The sequence below is a fragment of the Diabrotica undecimpunctata genome, chromosome 2 (genome assembly GCF_040954645.1).
Source record: "Diabrotica undecimpunctata isolate CICGRU chromosome 2, icDiaUnde3, whole genome shotgun sequence".
Taxonomy (NCBI): Eukaryota; Metazoa; Arthropoda; class Insecta; order Coleoptera; family Chrysomelidae; genus Diabrotica; species Diabrotica undecimpunctata.
This window is the reverse complement of record NC_092804.1, coordinates 79476126-79501329: the sequence shown is the minus strand read 5'-3', so window position 1 is coordinate 79501329 and position 25204 is coordinate 79476126. Positions and strand designations below refer to the sequence as shown.

The window sequence follows — 25204 nt, the reverse complement described above, 5'->3', positions numbered from 1 at the left end:
TGATGATAACACGGCCATGTTGGACGCGTGGGTTGAATATCAAAACCATAATTTAATACGTATTTATTATTGCAGTTAACAATGGATAAGTGGCTAATAAAACGCACATCTAAAGATGCAGGTGGCGGAAGTCCTGATAACTAATCACAAAACAAAAGAATCAAACACATAGTTCTTGACAACAGTGTCGCCTTAGATTCTACAATGACAACTACTGTTACGAGTAATATGAGTCGTGAAAACCATGCCGCCACTTCTAGTACTAGTAGCGTTATTACTATCGATGACAGCAGAGCAACATCTAGTTAAACTACTATAACTATTAGTCATAATAGCGATGATTTTATAGCTATTTCACGTTCAACAGCCACATCTAGCGTACACTTCGATACAGAGAGTCACGCTTCAACTTCAACTAAACAAGCAGCAGCTACATCGGAGACAACTGGGAAGCTTCAACGCATTTTTAAAGAATCTTACCAGTTTGGTTTTAAATGTACAGTGTTTAATTTTGAACATTGTCGACAGTGCGTTGTTTGTTCGGAGGTTTTGGCAATCGAGAGCATGAAGCCGGCCAAATTGAAAAGGCACCTAGAAACTAAGCATTCACAGTTAAATAATAAAGACGGATCTTATTTTAAACGACATGCTACCAAACTAACGTCACAGCAGGTTAATTTCCAAAAATACACAACAGTTAACCAAAAAGCGTTACAATCATCTTGCGAGGTTGCCTTTTTGATTGCCAAAACTAAAAAACCTCACAACATTGGCGAGACGCTCATTTTGCTAGCTGCAATGAAAATGGTTTCGATCATGCAAGGAGAAAAATATGCCAATGTACTGAGAACAATTCCACTATCAAGTGACACTGTTCAACATCGTATTAATCTACTTGCTGATGATAACAAAATACAACTTATATATCGCCTGAAAGGGAGTCCCTATTATGCTATTTAGCTGAATGAAAGCACTGATGTAGCCAATGTAGCTAAATTTCTTATATTTATCCGATACCGATATGAAAACGACATATGCGACAAACAACAATTGTTAATGCAGTTAATACCTTTTTTGACATCCATGATATAAAGTGGGAATATTGTGTATCTGTGTGTACAGACGGCGCAGCTGCATTGACCGGCCCCCGAACAGGATTCAAAACAAAAGTAACTGAGATTGCATCTCACGTAGGCTTTATTCACTGTATGATTCATCGTGAAGCCCTTGCAGCAAAACATTTGCAACCAGATGTAAATAAAGTGTTGGAACAAGTCGTAACAATATTAAATTTTATTAAAGCTCGCGCATTGAACAGTCGCCTTTTCAAAATAATGTGTCGCGAATTGGGATCAGAATACGAAAATCTACTGTTACATGCGGAGGTCAGATGGTTATCGCGAGGAAAAATACTCCAACCTGTATTTGATCTCAAAGATGAAATCAGAATATTTCTACTTGAACGGGAACCAAAGCTAGCGGAATATTTCTTGAATGAAAATTGGCTGGCAACAGTTGGCTATCTTTCGGACATTTTTAAAAAACTTAATGATTTAAATCAATCATTGCAAGGGAAGAGTACAAATGTAATGATTTTGGCTAACAAAATAAAAGCTTTTTGTAGGAAAATAAGTTTGTGGATAGACGAAATCAGTGCTGAAAAACTACGAGATGTTTGCATGTTTGGAGAAATTTTCTGAAGAAAACAATATAAAGCTCGAAGAAGAAATTCAAACCAAAATCATCATGCATCTTACAAGACTTGGTAATACGATTCCCAGATACGTCACACGGCGACCAATGGATAATTAATCCATTCACTTGTGATCTTAACACTGTGAAAATGAACTTAAAAGAAAAGGAGCAGCAGATCTGTTTATTGTCCGATGAAAGCCTTCGATCTATTTTCAAAACCACGGATCTATCCAAGTTCTGGATAATGATGGAATAGGAATATCCACTGTTATACAAAACAGCTCTGCTTAAATTGCTGCCATTCGTATCTACATACCTGTGCGAGACAGCTTTCTTCACATTGACTGCTATAAAAACAAATTATTGCTCCAGATTTAACGTAGAACCTGATTTGAGGGTGTTTCTTTTTGATAATATATCACCAAGAATTAATATACTGACTGCAAGTGTGCAAGCACAAGGTTCACATTGGTTTGTAAACTTACGTATATGTACCTATTTTTTTAAAAAATAAAATGTTAAAATAATTGCTTGTCTCATTTAATACCATCATAAATATTATGTTAAATGCATAGTTTGCTCTAATATTACTTTCCAAAATAAATAAACTCTTCAACATAATTTACGAAATAAAAACAGCCAAGTACAACATGGAGGATCGTCCTGAACCAACCTTTGCACTTGTTAATTTAGTGATTTTTTTTCTGGGGTCGCTCGTAACTCCTTTTTTAATTTTGGGGTCGCAATATCAAAAACGTTGCGGACCGCTGCTTTAATCCATGTAGTCTTAGATCGTTTTGGTATTTTGAACAGTTTAAAAGAATATGTTTGACATTGAACTAATAGTTGGAGTATTATTGGTACAAGGGTGGGGTCTTGGAGGCCATTATATATTCATGGATTAACCTAGTATGTCCAATCAACAATATGGACTCAATATAAACGTTAAGAAGACAAAGCTTATGATAATTAGCAAGAGAAGGATAACAGAAGGTCAACTCTACGTCAACCAATCCTCTGTAGAAAGAGTGACGCACTACAACTACCTCGGCACCATAATAAATGAAGAATGGACCAACAACCGGGAGATTGGAGTACGCATCGGGAAAGCTAGATCCACCTTCAATCGGATGGGGGCCTTCTTCAAGAGTCACAACCTCTCTCTTGATACAAAAGTAAGAATGCTGCGATGCTACGTCTTCTCTGCGTTTTTTATGGTGTTGAATCGTGGACCTTGAACGAAGATATGTGCAGAAAACTGGTAGCATTTGAGATATGGCTTTATCGGAGAATACTTAAGATCTCGTGGACTAACCGAGTCACAAATGAGGAGGTTCTCAGAAAAATGAAGAAGAACCGAGAGGTACTGACCACCATCAAATCTAGAAAGTTACAATTCTTCGGACATATTATTCGAAATGGATCCAGATATGCTCTCCTTCAAGCTATCCTGCAAGGAAAAATATTTGGAAAACGAGGTCCACGAAGAAGAACAATTTTGTTAAAGAACCTCAGAATCTGGTTCAATACAACATCTGTGCAGCTTTTCCGCGCTGCTGCAGATAAGATAAAGATTGCCATGATGATCGCCAACATTCGTAACGGATAGGGACATCAAGAAGAAAAGAAATCCAATCCATAGTCTTCTTCTAGTACTACATTTGGTGGTTGGATTTTTTTTTTCAATTTGGATTACAGTCTATTTCATAAGCTTTGTGGGACTTGAGGCACACCATTAAACTGTTAGAAAACAGTTGACTCATTTTCATTTATTCTAACTTTGAACGTACGTTGATTTAGAAATTGATCAATAAATGAGTAAATGCTGCCAGTGATGTTATTTTTGATACGTTTCTGTGTACTAGAGTTCTTGGTAATGTACCGAAAGCACTTTCGATATGATATTGACAATATGTCTTCTTGTTCAAAATTAGGACTAAAACCGAAAGGCTCTTCTTAAGAATTGGTTGAGTTCAAATTATTTGAGGAGCTGCCACTTGAATTGTTATCGCTTTGAATTGCAGGTTTACCAGAAAATACTTTAGTAACGCTTCTGTAAGACCAAATTTTGTGTAAAAGAAAAAAATTATAACTATGAGTACCTATATCATCTTCTTCTATTAGCTCACTGCTAGGGAATTCTTTATATATATATATATATATATATATATATATATATATATATATATATATATCTGGTTGGTTGGTTGAATTGAATTTAAGCTGAATTAGTTTTTAAAATATCCTGATTTGATTGTTTTCTGTATATATGTATATATATATATATATATATATATATATATATATATATATATATATATATATATATATACAGGAAATCAAATCAGGATAATTTAAAAACTAATTCAGCTTAAATTTGCTACAAGAAACAAACTTCAAGCAAACACATAACTATCACAACGGTTTGTAAAGGATACAATTTTTTAAGAACAAATATATATATATATATATATATATATATATATATATATATATATATATATATATATATATATATATTTGTTCTTAAAAAATTGTATCCTTTACAAACCGTTGTGATAGTTATGTGTTTGCTTGAAGTTTGTTTCTTGTAGCAAATTTAAGCTGAATTAGTTTTTAAATTATCCTGATTTGATTGTTTTCTATGTCTTCAGTGAACTAAAATGCTTCGTTCAGTGGATTGCTTTTGCCGTAAGAAATCTAAAAATGCTGTGACGTGATTGTCTGGTAATATAAAGTCGTCCTTTTGGTAGCCTTATATAATTGGGTTATTGGAAACTTTTGTGTTTTTGGAAACTTTTCTGTCGTCTTAAACTGAAAGATCTCTTTTAGGCTTGATTTACCTTTTTTTATACCTTTTCTTTTGGGCACTTTTTAAAGTCCTTCTGAGTCGGTTAGATTATCGGTATCTTGGTGTCTTTGGCAGTTTCCGGAATAAGTCCTTGTGGAACTGTTGTGATGTTCTTGTGGTTGAAGCTTGTAGTCGGAGTTATAAATGGGAATAGAAGTGTTACGTTTAAGTTATTAGATTTATTACGATGAGAGTTGAGACATGATGTAATGTAGCCCATTTGTTTACATATGAAACATATTATTCTGTGGTTATTATCAAATAGAATAACTATAAATATGTACAAAATATACTTCCGTATATTGTTCTGAAGCTATTTTCTTTTGCCATTTTAATAATGTAATTAACATTAATTAAAATGAACATTAATAAATTAAACAAATTTTGTTTAATTTATTAAATATTTAAATACTTCCGTACAGATGGATAAGATGTGACTAAATTTGTCGCCTAGAATGCCATCTCGTAAGAACTATATTAAAGAAATTAGTACCCTACATTTTTTATGTACGCATCTTGTGCTTCGTGAAGTAGTTATGGGCTTATATTTGACATGATTAGTCGTTGCATGTTACTTATGTTATTATGTATTACCAATATTCGTATTGAAAGCTTATGGTTGCCAATAGTGATGTTGGTATTGGTGGAGATGATTTAGCTACAAGTTCGATTCTGTTTAAGTAAATCCATATTCGCTTGTTCGGAATCCTCGAGGCGAAGCGTATGTTCCCGATTATATCTCATATGGATTTAACGTAGTCATATAACCTAAAGTCTTCTGTTTCAGGATGGGTATGAATGGATTTTTTTTTTGGTTTGGTGATAGTATGTCTGACTTAAACTGTGTAAGAAGCGGAAATGAGGAATTGTCTATCACTATGGAATTATTTTCATTTGACGGATCTCATATTGTGTTGGTTTCCTTGTAGTCGAAAATAACCTTCGGTATATTATTAATAATTTTTACTGTAAGATATTAGATTCGATAACCAGCTATTACTTATGTCATAATATTGTTTGTCTATCGGCCACTGTTTTTGTTCTGTTAATCTATTTCAGGTGACAAGAGTAAGAATTTTCGTTCTAAAGTAACTTATTGTGGCTGCTATTTGCAAGTATATTCTACTGTACTATACAATATCTACGCTATTTGTAGCCTTCGTGCACCCCAGAATTGGTTGGTTGATCTCCAAATCGGTATTGTAGAATTATAATTACATTAATTCGTATTTCGTATCGCTGGAATCTACATCCCGTTTATTCTGCAGACAATCATCATTACGATTAAACTTAATCGGATGTTTTTGGGTTTCGATAGCTAAGATGCGTTCCTTTAACTAGAATTTGGTGTTTGTAGATAAAAGATATTAGATATTGCAATAAAGTGACATTTTAGATTTGAAAATTAAAATAAGACACTGGCAAATTATATTGTCCAGCTGTATATGTCTAAACAATTGTAAATTTGTTGTAAATAAGGTATTTATTTTGTTTTTAAATTTTTAGCTTGTTGGATTCAACTTGCTGGTTATGGGAATGTGTCTTTACAATGGTATCTCACCCATTGCGATATTCCTTAAAATAAAATCGTTAATCAATAGCAGAAGATATAATTCAATGGAGGAAGAAGTGATAGAAAATAGAAATGCCGAAGATACTGAACCCTGAATAAAAATTATAGATTAGTATTGATTTGGAAATAGTGAAAAAAGATAATTGCTAAAGGGATTGACGATATTTTGATTTAAAAGTTAGTTTCGTGCAATACTCAGTAATTTACTAAATAAGCTTGTTATTGCTTTTGATTCATCTCTTTGTAAACAATACTCCTTTAACAAAGTTATTACGAAATATACTGAATATTGAATATTTTGAATATAAATAAAATCAAGTAAAATAATTTTCTATTTTGAAATTTTCTTTAAAATTAATTTATCATTTCTTGTTTAATTTAATCAACATAATACAGCCTATTTCTATAATAAATTAAATTTAATTAGTATTACAATAGTTAGTTTATTTCAATATCAAAATAAAGAAATTTAATTTTTCAAGTAAAGTTATACTTGTTTAACTGACTTAAATAATGATCTAAAGTTATAAGTACGAAATATACAAGTACTTCCTTTTATTACTGCTTTAATCAAATGGCGGACTACCCCTTCTGACCGCAAATAACGTTGGTAGTGACTTAGTTGAATGTATATAGGACTTATTGGTTTTGTTTTGTATATTTCACTGTTGATGTATATTATCAACTAATTTAAATTAGTTTATTTGTTGTGTTATTGTTCTTCGGTCACACAATACGAAACCTACTTTATTTTATACAATCATACTTAACACGTGCATATACTTTGTTCTAATAGACACATTGTTTATTTTATTTGATTACTAAATTGTCTTTGAACTTTATTAAAGTAATCTGAGGTTTAGATACGTATTTTTATTTAATTTTCAATCGCAATCACAGCATATTTTGATGTATCCTTTACTTATTGGATATTTTATTTTTGATGACTTATGTTTTTCACTGTTTCTAACATATTTTATTTTAATTATAATTTTAAATAATAGTCATACAGTTTTATGACTCATCTTATTGTATATAATGAGAATACATAATTGTTGGGTAGTAATCACTCTGACTGACAGAAAAATTGTGTTATGATTGAACATGGAATGTGATTTTTTATATTGTTAGTGTTTAATTCAATAAAAATATTGACGCTCAAGTTTTTCTTTAATAATAATTGAAACTTTATACAATAATAAAAAATATAAAAGCGTATTATAAATTATGTGCTTTCCGTGGTGGTTTCATAATAAGAGCACGTACGAGGCATATATTTACAAGTTTTGCATAGAGCCATCGAGTGGAGATTACGCGACTCGGAAAATTGATTTACCTAAATGTTGCCATTGCTTGTGGTAAAAATCAGTGACAGATCGACAATCCATCGCGTGTTTTAGCAGCAGAAAATTTTCAAAACAATCAACATCGTGGAAAATTAAAAATCACTTGTGAAAATTTTCGTGCGATGATTTTATACGATTTTAGGATCGACTTCGTCTTGGTTTTCATGATAAAGCATCAGACCCATCTACTATTCACCGATGTTTTGAATAATTCAAGCATGGACGCACCAGCCTCACCAGAAATCATTGAAGTTGTGCACGACATGATATCTATCATGAGATTCGTGCATCATTCGATATAGGCATGAATCAAATCCAAACAGTTTGGCAGTGGGAAAGATATGTAGTTGTTAGATTTCTCATAATTTTACTGCTGTCCGAAGAAGGCACGTGTCAATTTGGTCCCGCGCCACACTCAAACGCTTCAATGGTTGCGAGTTTTTTTTAAAGGGACATGTTGCCACGATTTCGTTAGAGACTGGTAGAACCGTCAATGCTGAATGGTGTACAATCATTTTCTGCCATAAGTGATTGATAAATTCTGCAAGAACAACCAGAATCATCTCTAAGGACAATGCTAGTTCTCCCACGGCTCGTATATCATCCGAGTATTTGAAGGCGAAAAACATCTGTTTTGGGAGCCATCCTGACTTAATTTTGCACCGATAATTTCCTTGCATTCCCGAGAATCAACAGCAAACTACGCGGTAAACGCTTTAAGACGTCAGATAAGGCCGTCGAAGCGTTCAAGATCTCATTTCTAAAATACGCATTTCGGACTGATATAAATGCTTCGACGATTAGTTGGTTCGAATTCAAAAGTGTATTTATTATAAAGGCGAATACGTCGAAAAAAAACTTTTAGTGTACGCATTGTATGCGCGTGCATTCTTAAAATTTTACCGCTCTTATCTCTATTGAGTCTGATTGAGCAAACACTCCGTCCCACACTTTCGCTTCCTCGCAATAGTCCAGTTTTGTTAAGCTCTATTATGAGCCCACTTTTAATGTACTCATGAGAGATGTGCTGTTTCATCATTTTTTTTTCGTTTTCCTAGCTAATTTACGTATTAGTATGATATTTACGCCAGGAAAATTTACAGACTCTGTGAGCGTGGAATATTTCTAATAAATTATTAAATTTTCTTCACTATCTGTAGAAGAAAAAATAAAAATTAAATGTGCCAATGGTCAAAAAGTAGATTTTTAATTTTGAATCTAACTAAATTAGCGGTTATAATGGGAGAATTATAAGAAAACTAACTGGTTAGCAATACCGTTTACTGTTTTCTGTGTTTCATTTTTGGGGATGAAGAATCGGAAGAAATAGAAAATGAACATCAACATTCACAGTCAAAAAAAATTTTTTTTTTTTTTCGGATCGGTAAAAAACATTGAAAGTCACATATAGGTATATGCTAAATTATTATTTAATACGTAAAGTGTATTCGGCTACAATTAAGGAGTTCATACCGATTAAATATTGAAAAAATTTTGCGACAAGCTATTTACTCCAGCGGTCCGCAACCCTGGGGTCGCGACCCCATGTGGGGTCGCCGAAAGATCTCAATGGGGTCGTCAAAAAAGTCAAGAAGGTCCTGTACTTATTGAATTTTATTGAGGTTTATCCGTAAAATATAACCTCTCTTTACTTACACAATGTCCTTAAAACGGAGAGAATCGAAAATACTTACGATTGTACGTCCTGTCCAGTCCCGCCCGTCACATCCTCACCGCTCCTGCGCCCCCACCCCCACCCTGATCTCTCTTTGTTCGGTCTTCAGTCCAGCCTCCAGCCAGTCTGTCTGTCCAGTCAGTTCTATCCGCACGTGCGGACGCATCGCGGCTTTGTAGATTGCAAATACAAACCTATATACTTGTAGGTACTAAATTGATTTCAAATATTACTTCCCTAGAAAGTTTTTTTAGAAGATTAATGTTCTCGTGGATAACCACGCACACGGTAAGTAACTGCAATCATGATGCGTCATCGCGGCGCGGCGCATGTTGGACGCGTGGGTTGAATATCAAAACCATAATTTAACACGTATTTATTATTGCAGTTAACAATGGATAAGTGGCTAATAAAACGCACATCTAAAGATGCAGGTGGCGGAAGTCCTGATAACGCATCACAAACAAAAGAATTAAACACATAGTTCTTGACAACAGTGTCGCCTTAGATTCTACAATGACAACTACTTTTACGAGTAATATGAGTCGTGAAAACCATGCCGCCACTTCAAGTACTAGTAGCGTTATTACTATATATGACAGCAGAGCAACATCTAGTTCCACTACTATAACTATTACTCATAACAGGGATGATTTTAGAGCCATTTCACGTTTAATAGCCACATCTACCATACACTTCGATACAGAGTGACGCTTCAACTAAAGAAGCAGCAGCTACATCGGAGATAACTGGGAAGCTCCAACGCATTTTTAAAGAATCGTACATCTAGTTTGGTTTTAAATGTACAGTGTTTAATTTTGAACAATGTCCACAGTGCGTTGTTTGTTCGGAGGTTTTGGCAATCGAGAGCTTGAGCCGGCCAAATTGAAAAGGCACCTAGAAACTAAGCATTCACAGTTAAATAATAAAGATGAATTTTATTTTAAACGACATGCCACCAAACTAACGTCACAGCAGGTTAATTTCCAAAAATACACAACAGATAACCAAAAGGCGTTATAAGCATCTTTCGAGGTTGCCTTTTTGATTGCCAAAACTAAAAAACCTCACAACATTGGCGAGACGCTCATTTTGCCAGCTGCAATGAAAATGGTTTCGATCATGCAAGGAGAAAAGTATGCCAATGTACTGAGAACAATTCCACTATCAAGTGACACTGTTCATCATCGTATTAATCTACTTGCTGATGATATCAAAATACAACTTATAGATCGCGTGAAAGGGAGTCCCTATTTTGCTACTTAGCTAGATGAAAGCACTGATGTAGCTAATGTAGCTCAATTTCTGATATTTATCCGATACCGATATGAAAACGACATATGCGAAGATTTGTTATTTTGTCAAGGATTAGAAGTAAGAACAACCGGTGAAGCAATTTTTAATGCAGTTAATACCTTTTTTGAAATCCATATATAAAGTGGGAATATTGTGTATCTGTGTGTACAGACGGCGCAGCTGCATTGGCCGGCCCCCGAACAGGATTCAAAGCAAAAGTAACTGAGATTGCATCTCACGTAGGCTTTATTCACTGTATGATTCATCGTGAAGCCCTTGCAGCAAAACATTTACAACCAGATGTAAATAAAGTGTTGGAACAAGTGGTAACAATAATAAATTTTATTAAAGCTCGCGCATTGAACAGTCGTCTTTTCAAAATAATGTGTCGCGAATTGGGATCAAAATACGAAAATCTACTGTGACATACGGAGGTCAGGTGGTTATCGCGAGGAAAAATACTCCAACGTGTATTTGATCTCAAAGATGAAATCAGAATATTTCTACTTTAACGGGAACCAAAGCTAGCGGAATATTTCTTGAATGAAAATTGGCTGGCAACAGTTGGCTATCTTTGGGACATTTTTAAAAAACTTATGATTTAAATCAATCATTGCAAGGGAAGAGTACAAATGTAATGATTTTGGCTAACAAAATAAAAGCTTTTTGTAGGAAAATAAGTTTGTGGATAGATGAAATCAGTGCTGAAAAACTACGAGATGTTTGCATGTTTGGAGAAATTTTCTGAAGAAAACAATATAAAGCTCGAAGAAGAAATTCAAACCAAAATCATCATGCATCTTACAAGCCTTAAGCAAGACTTGGTAATACGATTCCCAGATACGTCACACGGCGACCAATGGATAATTAATCCATTCACTTCTGATCTTCACTGTGAAGATGAACTTATAAGAAAAGGAGCAGCTGATCGATTTATTGTCCGATGAAAGCCTTCGATCTATTTTCAAAACCACGGATCTATCCAAGTTCTGGATAATGATGGAATAGGAATATCCACTGTTATACAAAACATCTCTGCTGAAATTGCTGACATTCGTATCTACATACCTGTGCGAGACAGCTTTCTCCACATTGACTGCTATAAAAACAAAATATTGCTCCAGATTTAACGTAGAACCTGATTTAAGGGGGGTTTCTTTCTGATAATATATCACCAAGAATTAATATACTGACTGCAAGTGTGCAAGCACAAGGTTCATATTAGTTTTTAAACTTACGTATATGTACCTATTTTTTTTTTAAATAAAATGTTAATATAATTGCTTGTCTCATTTAATACCATCATAAATATTATGTTAAATGCATAGTTTGCTCTAATATTACTTTCCAAAATAAATAAACTCCAACATAATTTACGAAATAAAAACAGCCAAGTACAACATGGAGGATCGTCCTGAACCAACCTTTGTTAATTTGGTGATTTTTTTTCTGGGGTCGCTCATAACTATTTTTTTAATTTTGGGGTCGCAATATCAAAAATGTTGCGGACCGCTGCTTTAATCCATGTAGTCCTAGATCGTTTTGGCATTTTGAACAGTTTAAAAGAATATGTTTGACAATGAACTAATAGTTGGAGTATTGGTACAAGGGTGATGTCTTGGTGGCCATTATATATTCATGGATTAACCTAGTATGTCCAATCAACAATATGGACTCAATATAAACGTTAAGAAGACAAAGCTTATGATAATTAGCAAGAGAAGGATAACAGAAGGTCAACTCTACGTCAACCAATCCTCTGTAGAAAGAGTGACGCACTACAACTACCTCGGCACCATAATAAATGAAGAATGGACCAACAACCGGGAGATTGGAGTAAGCATCGGAAAAGCTGCATCCATCTTTAATCGGATGGGGGCCTTCTTCAAGAGTCACAACCTCTCTCTTGATACAAAAGTAAGAATGCTGCGATGCTACGCTTCTCTGTGTTTTTTATGGTGTTGAATCGTGGACCTTGAATGAAGATATGTGCAGATAACTGGTAGCATTTGAGATATGGCTTTATCGGAGAATACTTAAGATCTCGTGGACTAACCGAGTCACAAATGAGGAGGTTCTCAGAAAAATGAAGAAGAACCGAGAGGTACTGACCACCATCAAATCTAGAAAGTTACAATTCTTCGGACATATTATGCGAAATGGATCCAGATATGCTCTCCTTCAAGCTATCCTGCAAGGAAAAAAATTTGGAAAACGAGGTCCAGGAAGAAGAACATATTTGTTAAAGAACCTCAGAATCTGGTTCAATACAACATCTGTGCAGCTTTTCCGCGCTGCTGCAGATAAGATAAAGATTGCCATGATGATCGCCAACATTCGTAACGGATAGGCACATCAAGAAGAAGAGAAATCAAATCCATAGTCTTCTTCTAGTACTACATTTGGTGGTTGGATTTTTTTTTCAATTTGGATTACAGTCTATTTCATAAGCTTTGTGGGACTTGAGGCACACCATTAAACTGTTAGAAAACAGTTGACTTATTTTCATTTATTCTAACTTTGAACGTATGTTGATTTAGAAATTGATCAATAAATGAGTAAATGTTGCCAGTGATGTTATTTTTGATACGTTTCTGTGTACTAGAGTTCTTGGTAATGTACCGAAAGCACTTTCGATATGATATTGACAATATGTCTTCTTGTTCAAAATTAGGATCTTCTTCTGAACAACCAAAACCGAAAGGCTCTTCTTAAGAATTGGTTGAGTTCAAATTATTTGAGGAGCTGCCACTTGAATTGTTATTGCTTTGAATTGCAGGTTTACCAGAAAATACTTTAGTAATGCTTTTGTAAGAACAAATTTGTAAGAACAAATGAAGTAGTTATGGGCTTATATTTGACATAATTAGTCGTTGCATGTTACTTATGTTATTATGTATTACCAATATTCGTATTGAAAGCTTATGGTTGCCAATAGTGATGTTGGTATTGGTGGAGATGATTTAGCTACAAGTTGGATTCTGTTTAAGTAAATCCATATTCGCTTGTTCGGAATCCTCGAGGCGAAGCGTATGTTCCCGATTATATCTCATATGGATTTAACGTAGTCATATAACCTAAAGTCTTCTGTTTCAGGATGGGTATGAATGGATTTTTTTTTGCAAAGCACGTGGTGTTCGTGTGTATTAAGGTATAAAAAAATTGCTTATTACAAGCTTAAATTTTTATTTTAAGAAGATCTTTTCGGAATTAAATCATTCCATCATCAGTTAAATAAAAAGTTGTTAAAAAACATTGTATGGCCACTTAAAAAAAAAACTTTCGAAGGACATCCGTATTAAAATATAATCCTCATGGTTTTATCAAGGTAAATGCAATAGACTTAACTTATTGATTATTAAAACTGAAGATGGGGGCATCTTACATGACCCCCTGTAGCTGGTGAAGTTTTTTCGACTTACATTACCTCTGATCTGTTCTGGAGTCTTGGGCTAACTGTATCTTACAAGCCTTAAGCAAGACTTGGTAATACGATTCCCAGATACGTCACACCAATGGATAATTAATCCATTCACTTCTGATCTTCACTGTGAAGATGAACTTATAAGAAAAGGAGCAGCTGATCGATTTATTGTCCGATGAAAGCCTTCGATCTATTTTCAAAACCACGGATCTATCCAAGTTCTGGATAATGTTGGAATAGGAATATCCACTGTTATACAAAACATCTCTGCTGAAATTGCTGACATTCGTATCTACATACCTGTGCGAGACAGCTTTCTCCACATTGACTGCTAGAAAAACAAAATATTGCTCCAGATTTAACGTAGAACCTGATTTGAGGGTGTCTCTTTCTGATAATATATCACCAAGAATTAATATACTGACTGCAAGTGTGCAAGCACAAGGTTCACATTAGTTTGTAAACTTACGTATATGTATCTATTTTTTTTTTTTAAATAAAATGTTAAAATAATTGCTTGTCTCATTTAATACCATCATAAATATTATGTTAAATGCATTGTTTGCTCTAATATTACTTTTCAAAATAAATCAACTCTTCAACATAATTTACGAAATAAAAACAGCCAAGTACAACATGGAGGATCGTCCTGAACCAACCTTTGCACTTGTTAAGTTAGTGATTTTTTTTTCTGGGGTCGCTTATAACTCTTTGTTTAATTTTGGGGTCGCAATATCAAAAACATTGCGAACCGCTGGTCTAACCACAGGAATAATTATGTTTCTAAATGCAGCGTATAAAATATTTTCCACAGTACTATGTCACCGTATGGCACCATATGCAGAATGGATAGTAGAAAAATATCAGGCTGGTTTCAGAGGTGGTAAATTGACAATTCATTTGATTCCAACCCTGAAACAAATTTTAGAAAAATCACTGGAATATGGCATTCATACTCATCACATATTTATAGACTACAAAGCAGCCTACGACTCTGTGAGTAGAAGAGAAATGTTCAAAGCAATGAACGAGCTAGGAATACCAAATTAGTTGGTAAATTTAACAAATCTAACTCTTGAAAATGTTGAATATAGAGTACGAGTTCAGGGGGAACTGTCTGAACATTTTAAAACAAATAACGGGCTGCGCCAGGGAGACCCTCTCTCATGTATACTGTTTAATTTGGCTCTGGAAAAAGTAATACGTATTTTACAAATCACAACCATTGGTTCAATATATAATAAATCAGTGAAAATTCTTACCAATGTCGATAATATCAATATTGTTGGGAGAACGGAAAGCGCTGTACGAGAGGCGTATGTAGCATTAAAAGAATCAGCTACAAAAGTGGGTTTAATAATAAACACCAACAAAACGACGTATATGAAAATAAGCACGCAACCACAAATCCTACGGCCACTTGTTATAAAAAACGACATCATCGAAGTAGTGAACGAATGTGTACACCTGGGAGCGCTCCGTAACACTGAAAATAATACTACCGCAGAATTTGCATGGCCGTCAGATGCTATTTTGGGATCAATCTCCTCCTTAAATCCACAATTATATCGAGAGATACAAAAATAAAGCTCTACAAAACAATAATACGCCCAGTCCTAACATATAGTTCAGAGACCTGGACTCTAAAAAAAGTAATGAAAACATGTTAGGATGTTTCGAGAGAAAAGTACTACGGCGAATCTATGGAATCCATACAACTTCGAATTTTATTGAATATACCAGGAGCCAGGTATCGTAAAACATTAAGATAGGGATATTGTGCAGACTGTATCGTATAAGTGCTTACCATCAAGAGCAATATTTCGATTTAGCACCAGATTAGTCATTATTTGCGTTTTGTTTATATTAACCTTTAGTGCGACCTCCAAGAAAGCGTGATATAATTTTTCAAACATTATTATGGATGATGCAATAATCAGAAAACGCTCACCAACTAGATTGACTGACTACCTGAAGCGTGTTAGCAATAACTGCATGCAAGCCGCACAAGACAGAGACAGGTGGAAAGTGCTGAGGGAGACCTATATCCAGCAGTAGACGCATACAGGCTGCTCTTTCGCTCCTTCATAGACCCCTTGCTCAAAAGAGAGGAAGACCCAGCACAAGATTTATTGATAACATCAATGAATAGCATAAGAGTGGACATCTATATAGGAGTTAATTTATTAAGAGCAACAATAAAATTAACAACCAAAGTGAGAACAAATAAGCTGAATGAAAATATAACAGTAGCAGAAGAACAAGATTTTAAGTCGGGAAAATCATGCGCTAATGCTGCATTTATAACGAGGAAAGTGCAAGAGAAATCATTAGAATACAACAAACCGGCATATTTATGTTTCATGGACCTTCATATAGGCGGATCCAAAGGCCCGCTCTCAAACCAAGTGATTTATTTTTTTAAACTTAATTAAAGTTGTAGTACTTTGAGAAAAGCAATTTTAGATGTTAAGTATTGCATACACTTGACTACAGGTGGCTACTCTGTAATGATTTCTGAAAATGTTGGTGCAGTAATTAGCTTAAAAAATGAAGCTATTAATGCTGTTTATTCACCATGCTTTAATCATATTTTAAATCTTTTAACTGGTAAATCTTCATCAGTTCAATCTGTAAGAAATGCAATTGGAACGATGAAAGAAGTAATTTCTTTTTTAAAAAACTTAGTCAAAACTCAATGCAGTTCTTAAAAATATGATGGGGCATCAACTTAGTGATTTATGCGAGAACGTCACAATAGAGTTCTTTAATTTTAAGAATCTCGACCAAAAATCAAAAGCTCATGAATGCCTTGTTTATCAGTTGTACTTTGCCATTAAGTCGTTTCTTTCAAAAATCGGTTTAAAAGTAGCACTTGATATTATGCTTAATGATGTTTTGTAGATTTTGAATCGAAAGCCATAAAAATGTAATGAAATGCTTTCTAGTTTATATGATAGAATTTGTGGCATTGCAAATGAACTCAGTATCGAAATAAAACTTCCTCGACTAGCACAAAAACTGTGAAATTATCCATCTATATACATTCCGATATTTGATAACATTATCGAAGATTTCAAATCTCTCTTTCCTGAAGAAACGTTAAATTTATACAGTTTCTCAATTTTATTTCCTGAATTAGACTAATCTGACGAACAATCAATAGCAAATACTATTCATATTCTTGGTGGTAAATATTGTTTTTTTTTTCAATAAACATTCAACTTCTGTATATAAAACTGTATAAAAGAGCAGAATTGGAATTGTGGGCAAAAAAATTTGCAAGAGTTATACGACGTATATCTTCTTCTTCTTCCTTTGCCCTATCCGTTTCGGACGTTGGCTATTAACAAGGCTCTTTTGTATCATGTACTTTGACTTTTCCTGGTTTATTTCTAGGTCAAAATATCTTACCTCATTTTCTAATCTGTTTATTACATTTGGAAATTCTTTTCTTGTTTTCGTTATAATAGTAAGATCATCAGCGAAGGTCAGACATTGATGTTCATTGTTGAAGTTGGGTCCGGTCGTTTTAACTCGGCTATTTCTTATTATTGTTTCCAATTAAAAAGGTATACAAAACCCTTATACTGCCAGTGCTGATATTTGGATCGGAAACCAAATTAAAAAAATATACAAAACCCTTATATTGCCAGTACTGCTATGAGATATATCTCAGTAATTACTTTAAAATGCCACAAGAAACTAGCTTCAGAACAATATTAAAATTGATGGTGACAGAAAACCCTCTCAAATGGATCCCTCCAGCAGTCAACAATTGGGAACTCCAGCTATTATATTGGCTACTAAAAAAAGCATCCAAGAGGCTATAGCAAAGAATACATACCGGGTTGGGATGATGATGCAGAAGTGTTGTACAATGAATTCTAAGAGCATGAAAACCTAGATACAGCTGACGAGTTATTATCATGATTGGAGTAAATAAGAAAACATAAATGGATGTATACAACTGAAAATCTAGACTTAAAAATAATAGTAAGAAGGCCTGTTGAGAAAACTTGGTGGAGGATAGGCACTAACAAACAACATAATCAAACTTGAATCACTTCAGACCAAATGTCCGCCAAAACTGTTAAGTTATCCCTAGCATCATTCCATGAAACACATACAGCTATTACTAAACAAGAACTTAAAAACCTCAAAAAGAAAAGTCAAGAGTTTCTTCCAGAATTTTAGAACTAAAGTGATTAACGCGGCCATCAGATTTAAAACCAGGCAAAGCTACCGGATTTGATGGACTGCAAAATGCATTTTTGATTAAAATGGACCCTAGAGCACGGAAGTTGTTTTTAAACATTCTCCATACCAATACTCTCCCCAAGTCTTTTTAAATTTCCAAAATAATCGCCATCTTAAAACCTGGCAACCCAAATAACAAGCCAGAAAGCTTTAGACCCTTACAGGTACTGTTTTTTAGATGTTACTGAAGCTGGAGGGCACGGATTCACTTCCCGGCACGGGCACCAAGAAATTTTTCAATTCCTAATTTAACAGCAGTCACCGTTTTCAGAGGTCACGTAAAGCCGTTGGTCCCGGCTACGAAAGTGGTAGTTAAGTCATGATAGGAGCGCTTGTCCGACCTGAAAACACTAACACTAAACCTTAGCCAGAAGGTTACTCGAACTTTTTTCATTAAGCCTATGAACTTTTGGAGAAACTTAATTTTAACAGAAATGGAAAAGATCCCCGCAGAACAGGCAGGTTTTAGTCCCAATCGGAGCTGCTGCGATCGGGTACTGGCACTAACAACATACCTATACCGGCTTTCAGAATTGCCTCAAAACATCAGTGGCGTTTATAGACCTGGCAGCAGCTTATAACACAGTCTAGAGAAAATGACTGATTTATAAGTTCTTACAAGTGCTCGATTAATCAACCTAATGCTATCTGAAAGAAGATTATAAGTCTATGAAAGACAAAATGAGCAAGGAAAGAAAACTAAGCTTCATCAATGCTTAGTACCCGCACCCCTTCTTTTCAATCTGTATATCTCAGATCTCCCAAATACCAGTTTTGCTACGCCGATGATATAGCACTTGCGACTAGGCATACATTTATAGAAGCCACAGACTCTAACGACCAATCTATAAGTTTTATTTTAAAAAGTGGGGACTTTGTACTAGTGCTAGCAAAGCTGAAGTATGCTGTTTCCATCTCAACAATAAATTGGTACATGTGAAATTAAGCGTTATCTTCCAAGACAAAATACTTTCATATAATAAGTTTGCTATATATCTTGGAGTTGCACTAGATCATACCCTTCTTTATAAGCAAATACATATCCGAGACGAAAGGAAAGGAAGAGGCTGAAATCTAGGTTTTACCATCTTAAGTTATTGCTGTTTTTCGATGGACGGAGTACCATTATTAGCTACAAGAAAATTAGTCAAATAACATAATTTAGTTATGTTATTTCTAAGGTAGGTTTACACGTATCCAGTAACTGGCGCCAGTAGCACTGGCATCATGTAAACAGTTTTGTGCACCAGTCCAGCGCAGAGTACAACAAACGACTGACTTCGCCAAGTAGGAACTGGTGTGTCCGTTGAGACCGGCACCAGCTACTGAATACGTGTAAACCTGCCTGTCCTAGTCAAGCAATGAAATGTCAGTGAGACTGGCGCCAGCTACTGGATACATGTAAACGTGCCTTTAGTCTAAACGTTACTTAGATTATGTGCTCCTTTACAGGAGAAACGGGCCATTACCTGTCTTTATGATACTGTTTAAGAAAACAAACCATATTCCGGCATTTTAAGTAAAAGAGAAATTATTGTTAAAAACACGAATATGTTGTGTCCGTGTTTTAAGTTTTCATCTAAAAACAACAGTGAAATATTTTATCAGGGTCCAAATTTGATTCAAACATAATATTTACAGACAAAACAAAATTTTTCAATGTCAAGCAGCATACAAAAAGGGAAATTTATTGATACAGACACAATAAGCAGTTAAATATACCCTATGGTCACATAGTTCTCAGAAATCGATTGTTTGACGTGGTATCATTTGACCTCATATAGTCGGTCCATTTTTTATTAAAGTACGTTTGTTCTGAGACCACTTCAAAGTAGATTTGAAAAAATTACGCAGATTTCATCAATTAATTAGGAATAAGTTATCCGTGTTTTGAATTCTCATTTCTAAAAGAATCAGGAAACAATACCCACCTGAGGAAAAATATCAGAGCTGTTAAATACCTAAGAGCAACTCTTAGGTTTTTGACGACTTTACTCATTCTTTGAGCCAAATCATACCAAAAACTTCCGAGGTTCTCAAGAACGAATATATGAAGGTAATAAATAAAATAAGTAGAAATTATTATTTTAATATCAATAAAACATGTAAAACATAACTCGGGTCTTGTGCAATTTTTTTTTTCTGAAAAAACAAGTAAAAAATAGACGTTTCAATTTCTTATCAATTGCAATCAAAGTTTACCATCAATTACTCATCATAACAAGCATTCCCGAAAAAATCAACGGTTTCGCGAAGTAGATGTTGGTGTAAAATTCGTTGAACTTTCTGATATTGAACTTGTCCATAGACCCGATCATTTATTACAACAGTTTTTTCGCAAATGTCCTCTGTTAATAACTCATCCACTAACTCTCGGCTAACTATATAAATCATCAGGAACTCAGCATAAATTGCTTGTAATCGTTCAATTTTCGCCAATTTACGTGAAAGGTTGCTGCCAACTTCTTCAAAATCGTTGAGTGGACGGGTGCGTTTCTCTGCAAAGCTGATGTGCAAACTATCAGTTTAAAACTTTTCGATTTTTAGTCCGAGGTATCGAATATGGAGTTACTGGTCTCTGTAAAAAATAAATACATAAATGAAAAAAAAATCTAATAAAGCAGTAATTTTAGAATTTTATGAAAAAACCTGATTTGTTACATTAGTTCACAGAACAGATAAATACTAATTTTATCAGTATTAATTTATTTTGTTTCAGTTTCCTACGTCAATTTTAAAGAAATGGCAATTTAATATTTGCAGGAGAGCACTGGATAGAAAAAATAAAAATGATTGTACCATTGCATTCAGTGGCTTTAACTATAAACACTTTTAAAGCATAGTTCTATTAGCATTGGTAGGCTCCAACTACGAGTTCCCCTTTTATGACACTCAGCTATAAATGTGATACCAGAAAGAACTGGTTACGTCGTACTGGCAATTTGAGCTTTACATAATTATTTACGTGCATCCAATAATTCATGCTTAAACACTTCTTTACTTTATAAAGAAGACTTTAATGCAGACTTTTTTTACATCTTTAAAGAGAAGGGGGAAAATCTGCATACAGACACCTATGACTCACCCAGGTGGTGTTAGATTCCTAATACCGTAACAAAATTTAAATATTATGTTTTTATGGGATTAAGCCACAATTATTGGTTATGATTGTGATTGATGAAAATCACATTTTTAATAAACTAATGTTTGTCGTTTCGACTTTCACTCTGGAAATCGTTCTCGAAAAAGGTTTTTTTGTACAAATTATGTAAAAATGTATATAATCAAAGATTTTTTATTGGTTATGTGACAAAATAGATTTATGGAGTGAAAGTCGAAACCTCAAACAATTAAGCCAATAATTGCGGCTTAATCCCATAAAAAACAATATTTAACTTAACCACGCCACAAGAAAGTAGTTTCAGAACCTTAACCTAACGATAGATATAATATATATATATATATATATATATATATATATATATATATATATATACCTCAAGGGGTAATGTGAAGGAAAAACCAAAAATGCAAGCAGTCACTGGATATATAGTGATGTAGTAAACAATACAAAACAGTCGCATCAAGAAGTAGAAACCGACAATATATTAAAAATTATATTAGAAAAGCTCAATAGAAGTAAGAGTGACCAGATTGGAACATAGCGCTAAAGGTGCTATACCGAAAATTAGAAATGGCTAAACAATTACGGATCATGGAATGGAATGCTAATGGTCTGCAGAAGTGCCTAGACACAGAAGAAGTTGACTTGTGTCTCATATCCGAAACACATTTCACTAAACAATATTTCATAAAATTTAGAGGATACAAGACATACCACACTATAATCCTAACAATGCAGCAAAAGGAGGCAGCGCAATAATAATAAAAAATAATATTCAGCATTATAAGGAGCTAAAATATGAAACTGAACACATACAAGCAACCACAGTATGTGTCAAGCTCAAAACTAATTGCGAAATTACTATAAGTTTAATTTATAGCCCCCTAAGCATTCCATTAAAAAAGAACAGTATGAAGAATATCTGAAGAGTATGGGAAAAAGATATATCATTGGAGGTGACTTTAATGCAAAGCACACTCAATGGGGATCAAGATTGACAACACCAAAAGGGAACGAGTTGCTGGCAGCCATGAGAGAACAGAAATGTCAACCAATATCGACCGGTAGACCGACACATTGCCCAAGTGATCGGAACAAGATACCGGACTTAATTGATTTTTTCATTATTAAGAATATCTCAGCCAATTATGTAGATATTGATGATTGTTGTGATATGAACTCAGACCATTCACCCATAATGCTCACATTTAGTGACACGATTATTAGAAAGGAGTGTAATCCTTATTAACCAACAAATTAACGGACTGGGAAAGGTTTAAATCAACCCTTAAAGAAAAAATTGAATTATCTGTACAATTAAAAACATCTGAACAACTAGATGAGGAAGTAGAGTTGTTTGTTCGAAATATACAAAAATCAGCATGTGAAAACATGCCGATTCAAGTAACAAAAGTAAAAGGAAACAACTATCCGAAGGAAATTAAAAAGTTAATTAAAGAGAAAAGAAAATTAAGAAGGAGGTGGCAACAAACCAGAGCTCCTCAAGATAAAACGAATCTGAACAATGCAACTCAAAAGCTTAAAAGAGAGATTCAAAATATAAAAAATAAATCAATGAGTTCTTACCTGAGAGAATTGACGGATGATAGCAGCACTGAATACTCCCTATGGAAAGCAACGAAAAGGCTAAAAAGACCAGTAATCCATTCTCCACCCATTAAACTGGAAAATGGTAGTTGGGCCAGGAGCAATAAGCAAAAGGCAGAGAGATTTGCCACATATTTAGAAAATACATTCCAACCACATGAAGACCAAATTAATGATCAAATATGGATAGAACCTAATCAGATAGAAGAGACAATCAGACCAACATCCCCAAAAGAAGTAGCTGATGAAATAAAAGAAAACCTAAATCTGAAGAAAGCCCCAGGATACGATCTAATTACTGGAGAATTACTAAAAAGCCTGCCTCGCTAAGCCATAGTAAAATTGACCAACCTCAATAATGCTGCTTTTAGATTAAGATATGTCCCAAATTTATGGAAAATAGTTGAGATAATAATGATACCAAAACCAGGGAAATCACCAACAGAAGTCTTATCTTACAGGCCAATATCACTCTTACCAGTGATGTCAAAGCTGTTCGAGAAACTCTTGCTAAAAAAATGAAACCGATAATAGAAGAGAAAAAACTGATTCCAAACCACCAATTTTGCTTCAGAAATAAACACTCTACTATTGATCAAGTACATACAATTACTAACATAATTGAGAAATCGTTAGAGGAAAAGAAAGTCTGCTCTACAATATTTTTAGACGTAGCTAAGGCATTCGATAAAGTATGGTATGAAGGTTTACTGTATAAACTGATATCCTTTATGCCTAGACAATATTCAGAAATTCTAGTCATACATATCTGATAGATACTTCAGAATCAAACAAGAAGACGTTTACACAGATTTAAAAGAAATTAAAGCGGGAGTCCCCCAAGGAAGTATATTAGGTCCGGTCCTCTACCTTTAATACACATGAGACATACCTGAACTAGAAAATGATGCTATAGCTACCTTTGCAGATGATACTGCTATTCTAGCAGTAGGTGATACCAGTGAAGAAACAGCAGAAAAATTACAGTTGTCAATAGATAAAATCCATAAGTGGACAAAAAAATGGAAAATCAAACTAAACGAGTCTAAATCAATTCACGGTAATTTTACAAACAAAAAAATACAAAACATTCCAATTAGAATAAATGATGCCCAAATAGCGCACGCATCTACTGCAAAATACTTGGGTATCCCACTTGATGCAAAGCTTCGCTGGAAAGCCCATATCAAAAAGAAAAGGGAGGAACTAGGTATCCGTTACAATAGAATGTATTGGCTGATGGGAAGAAATTCAGTTTTGTCCACACATAATAAACAACTGATATACAAGCAAATACTGAGACCAGTATGGATGTATGGTTACCAACTCTGGGGCTGTGCTAATAAAAGTAATATCCAGATCAATCAGAGATTCCAGAATAAAGTATGTACTAAGGAACATCGTTGATGCTCCTTGGTACATCAGAAATGTCGACCTCCACAAGGACCTTGAGATGGAAGATGTAAATAAAATTATCAAGAAGATGGCAGGTAGTCACGAACAACGGCTCCATAAACACGTAAACATCGAGGCCACCCAGCTCCTCGATAATACTGGGTTAGAAAGAAGACTCAAACAAACAAAACCATTTGAGTTAGTGTAAAGTGTAATTAGTGTAAAAACAGAGCATAGTGCTGCGTTGTGAATTTGCATGTTAGGTATTAGTGCATAGCTGTTAGATAAAATAAGAGGACGCCATAGGGTAAGCTCTTAGAATACATGATTTAGTAAATTAAGGCAGATAAAAATTGATAATTGGTCAGCGTTGACCAGATTCCAATGGTATAAACACAGTAGGTGTTTAATATAAAAAAAATAAAAATTACATATATATATATATATATATATATATATATATATATATATATATATATATATTTGGAATTTATTTTGCGGCACACAGGAATTTTATAACTATACAATGATTAGCTGATTTGCAATTAACCAGTGTAAATTTCAATATAACGTCGCGATGTTTTATAAATAATTCATTTGTTCGACTGGACTCCCTCTCGAGTCGATATTTTTCGACTGCTGAGCACGTGAGCACGTTACCAAACGCAAACGATCATCGTATAATAGAATCTCGCATCTCGCCAAGCCGCCAGTATAAAAACGGAACATATGTAGGGTACCTACATGTCAATTCGCCAAAAACCTACAATTTTACGTAGATATGGAATTAAAATATTATTTTACTAAAAAAAAAATGTTATATTTTATTGCCAAAATGGCATGAAAAAAAAGTAGATTTCTAAAAATTAAAATAAAAACGAATTCCAAAAATAACATAATATTAAAAAAAAAATCAACGTAATAGAGGTTCAAATATTCCACCACTTTCTGCAGAGC

The 25204-nt window shown here is 34.2% G+C and overlaps 2 protein-coding genes across 2 annotated transcripts in view; one reads left to right on the top strand and one right to left on the bottom strand.

Annotated features, from left to right (window-relative positions):
• Positions 1-6416, top strand: part of Tango9 (transport and golgi organization 9) — a 48975-nt gene extending 42559 nt beyond the window's left edge. Inside the window, exon 7 of the mRNA XM_072523139.1 lies at positions 6053-6416. Coding sequence (XP_072379240.1) covers positions 6053-6214 — 162 coding nt within the window. The 3' untranslated portion in view covers positions 6215-6416. The remainder of the gene's footprint in view (positions 1-6052) is intronic.
• Positions 6417-20216: 13800 nt separating this feature from the next.
• swm (Zinc finger protein swm) overlaps positions 20217-25204 on the bottom strand; it is a 76723-nt gene continuing 71735 nt past the window's right edge. Inside the window, exon 14 of the transcript XR_011950073.1 lies at positions 20217-20698. The gene's annotated coding sequence lies outside the window, so the exon portion shown is untranslated. The remainder of the gene's footprint in view (positions 20699-25204) is intronic.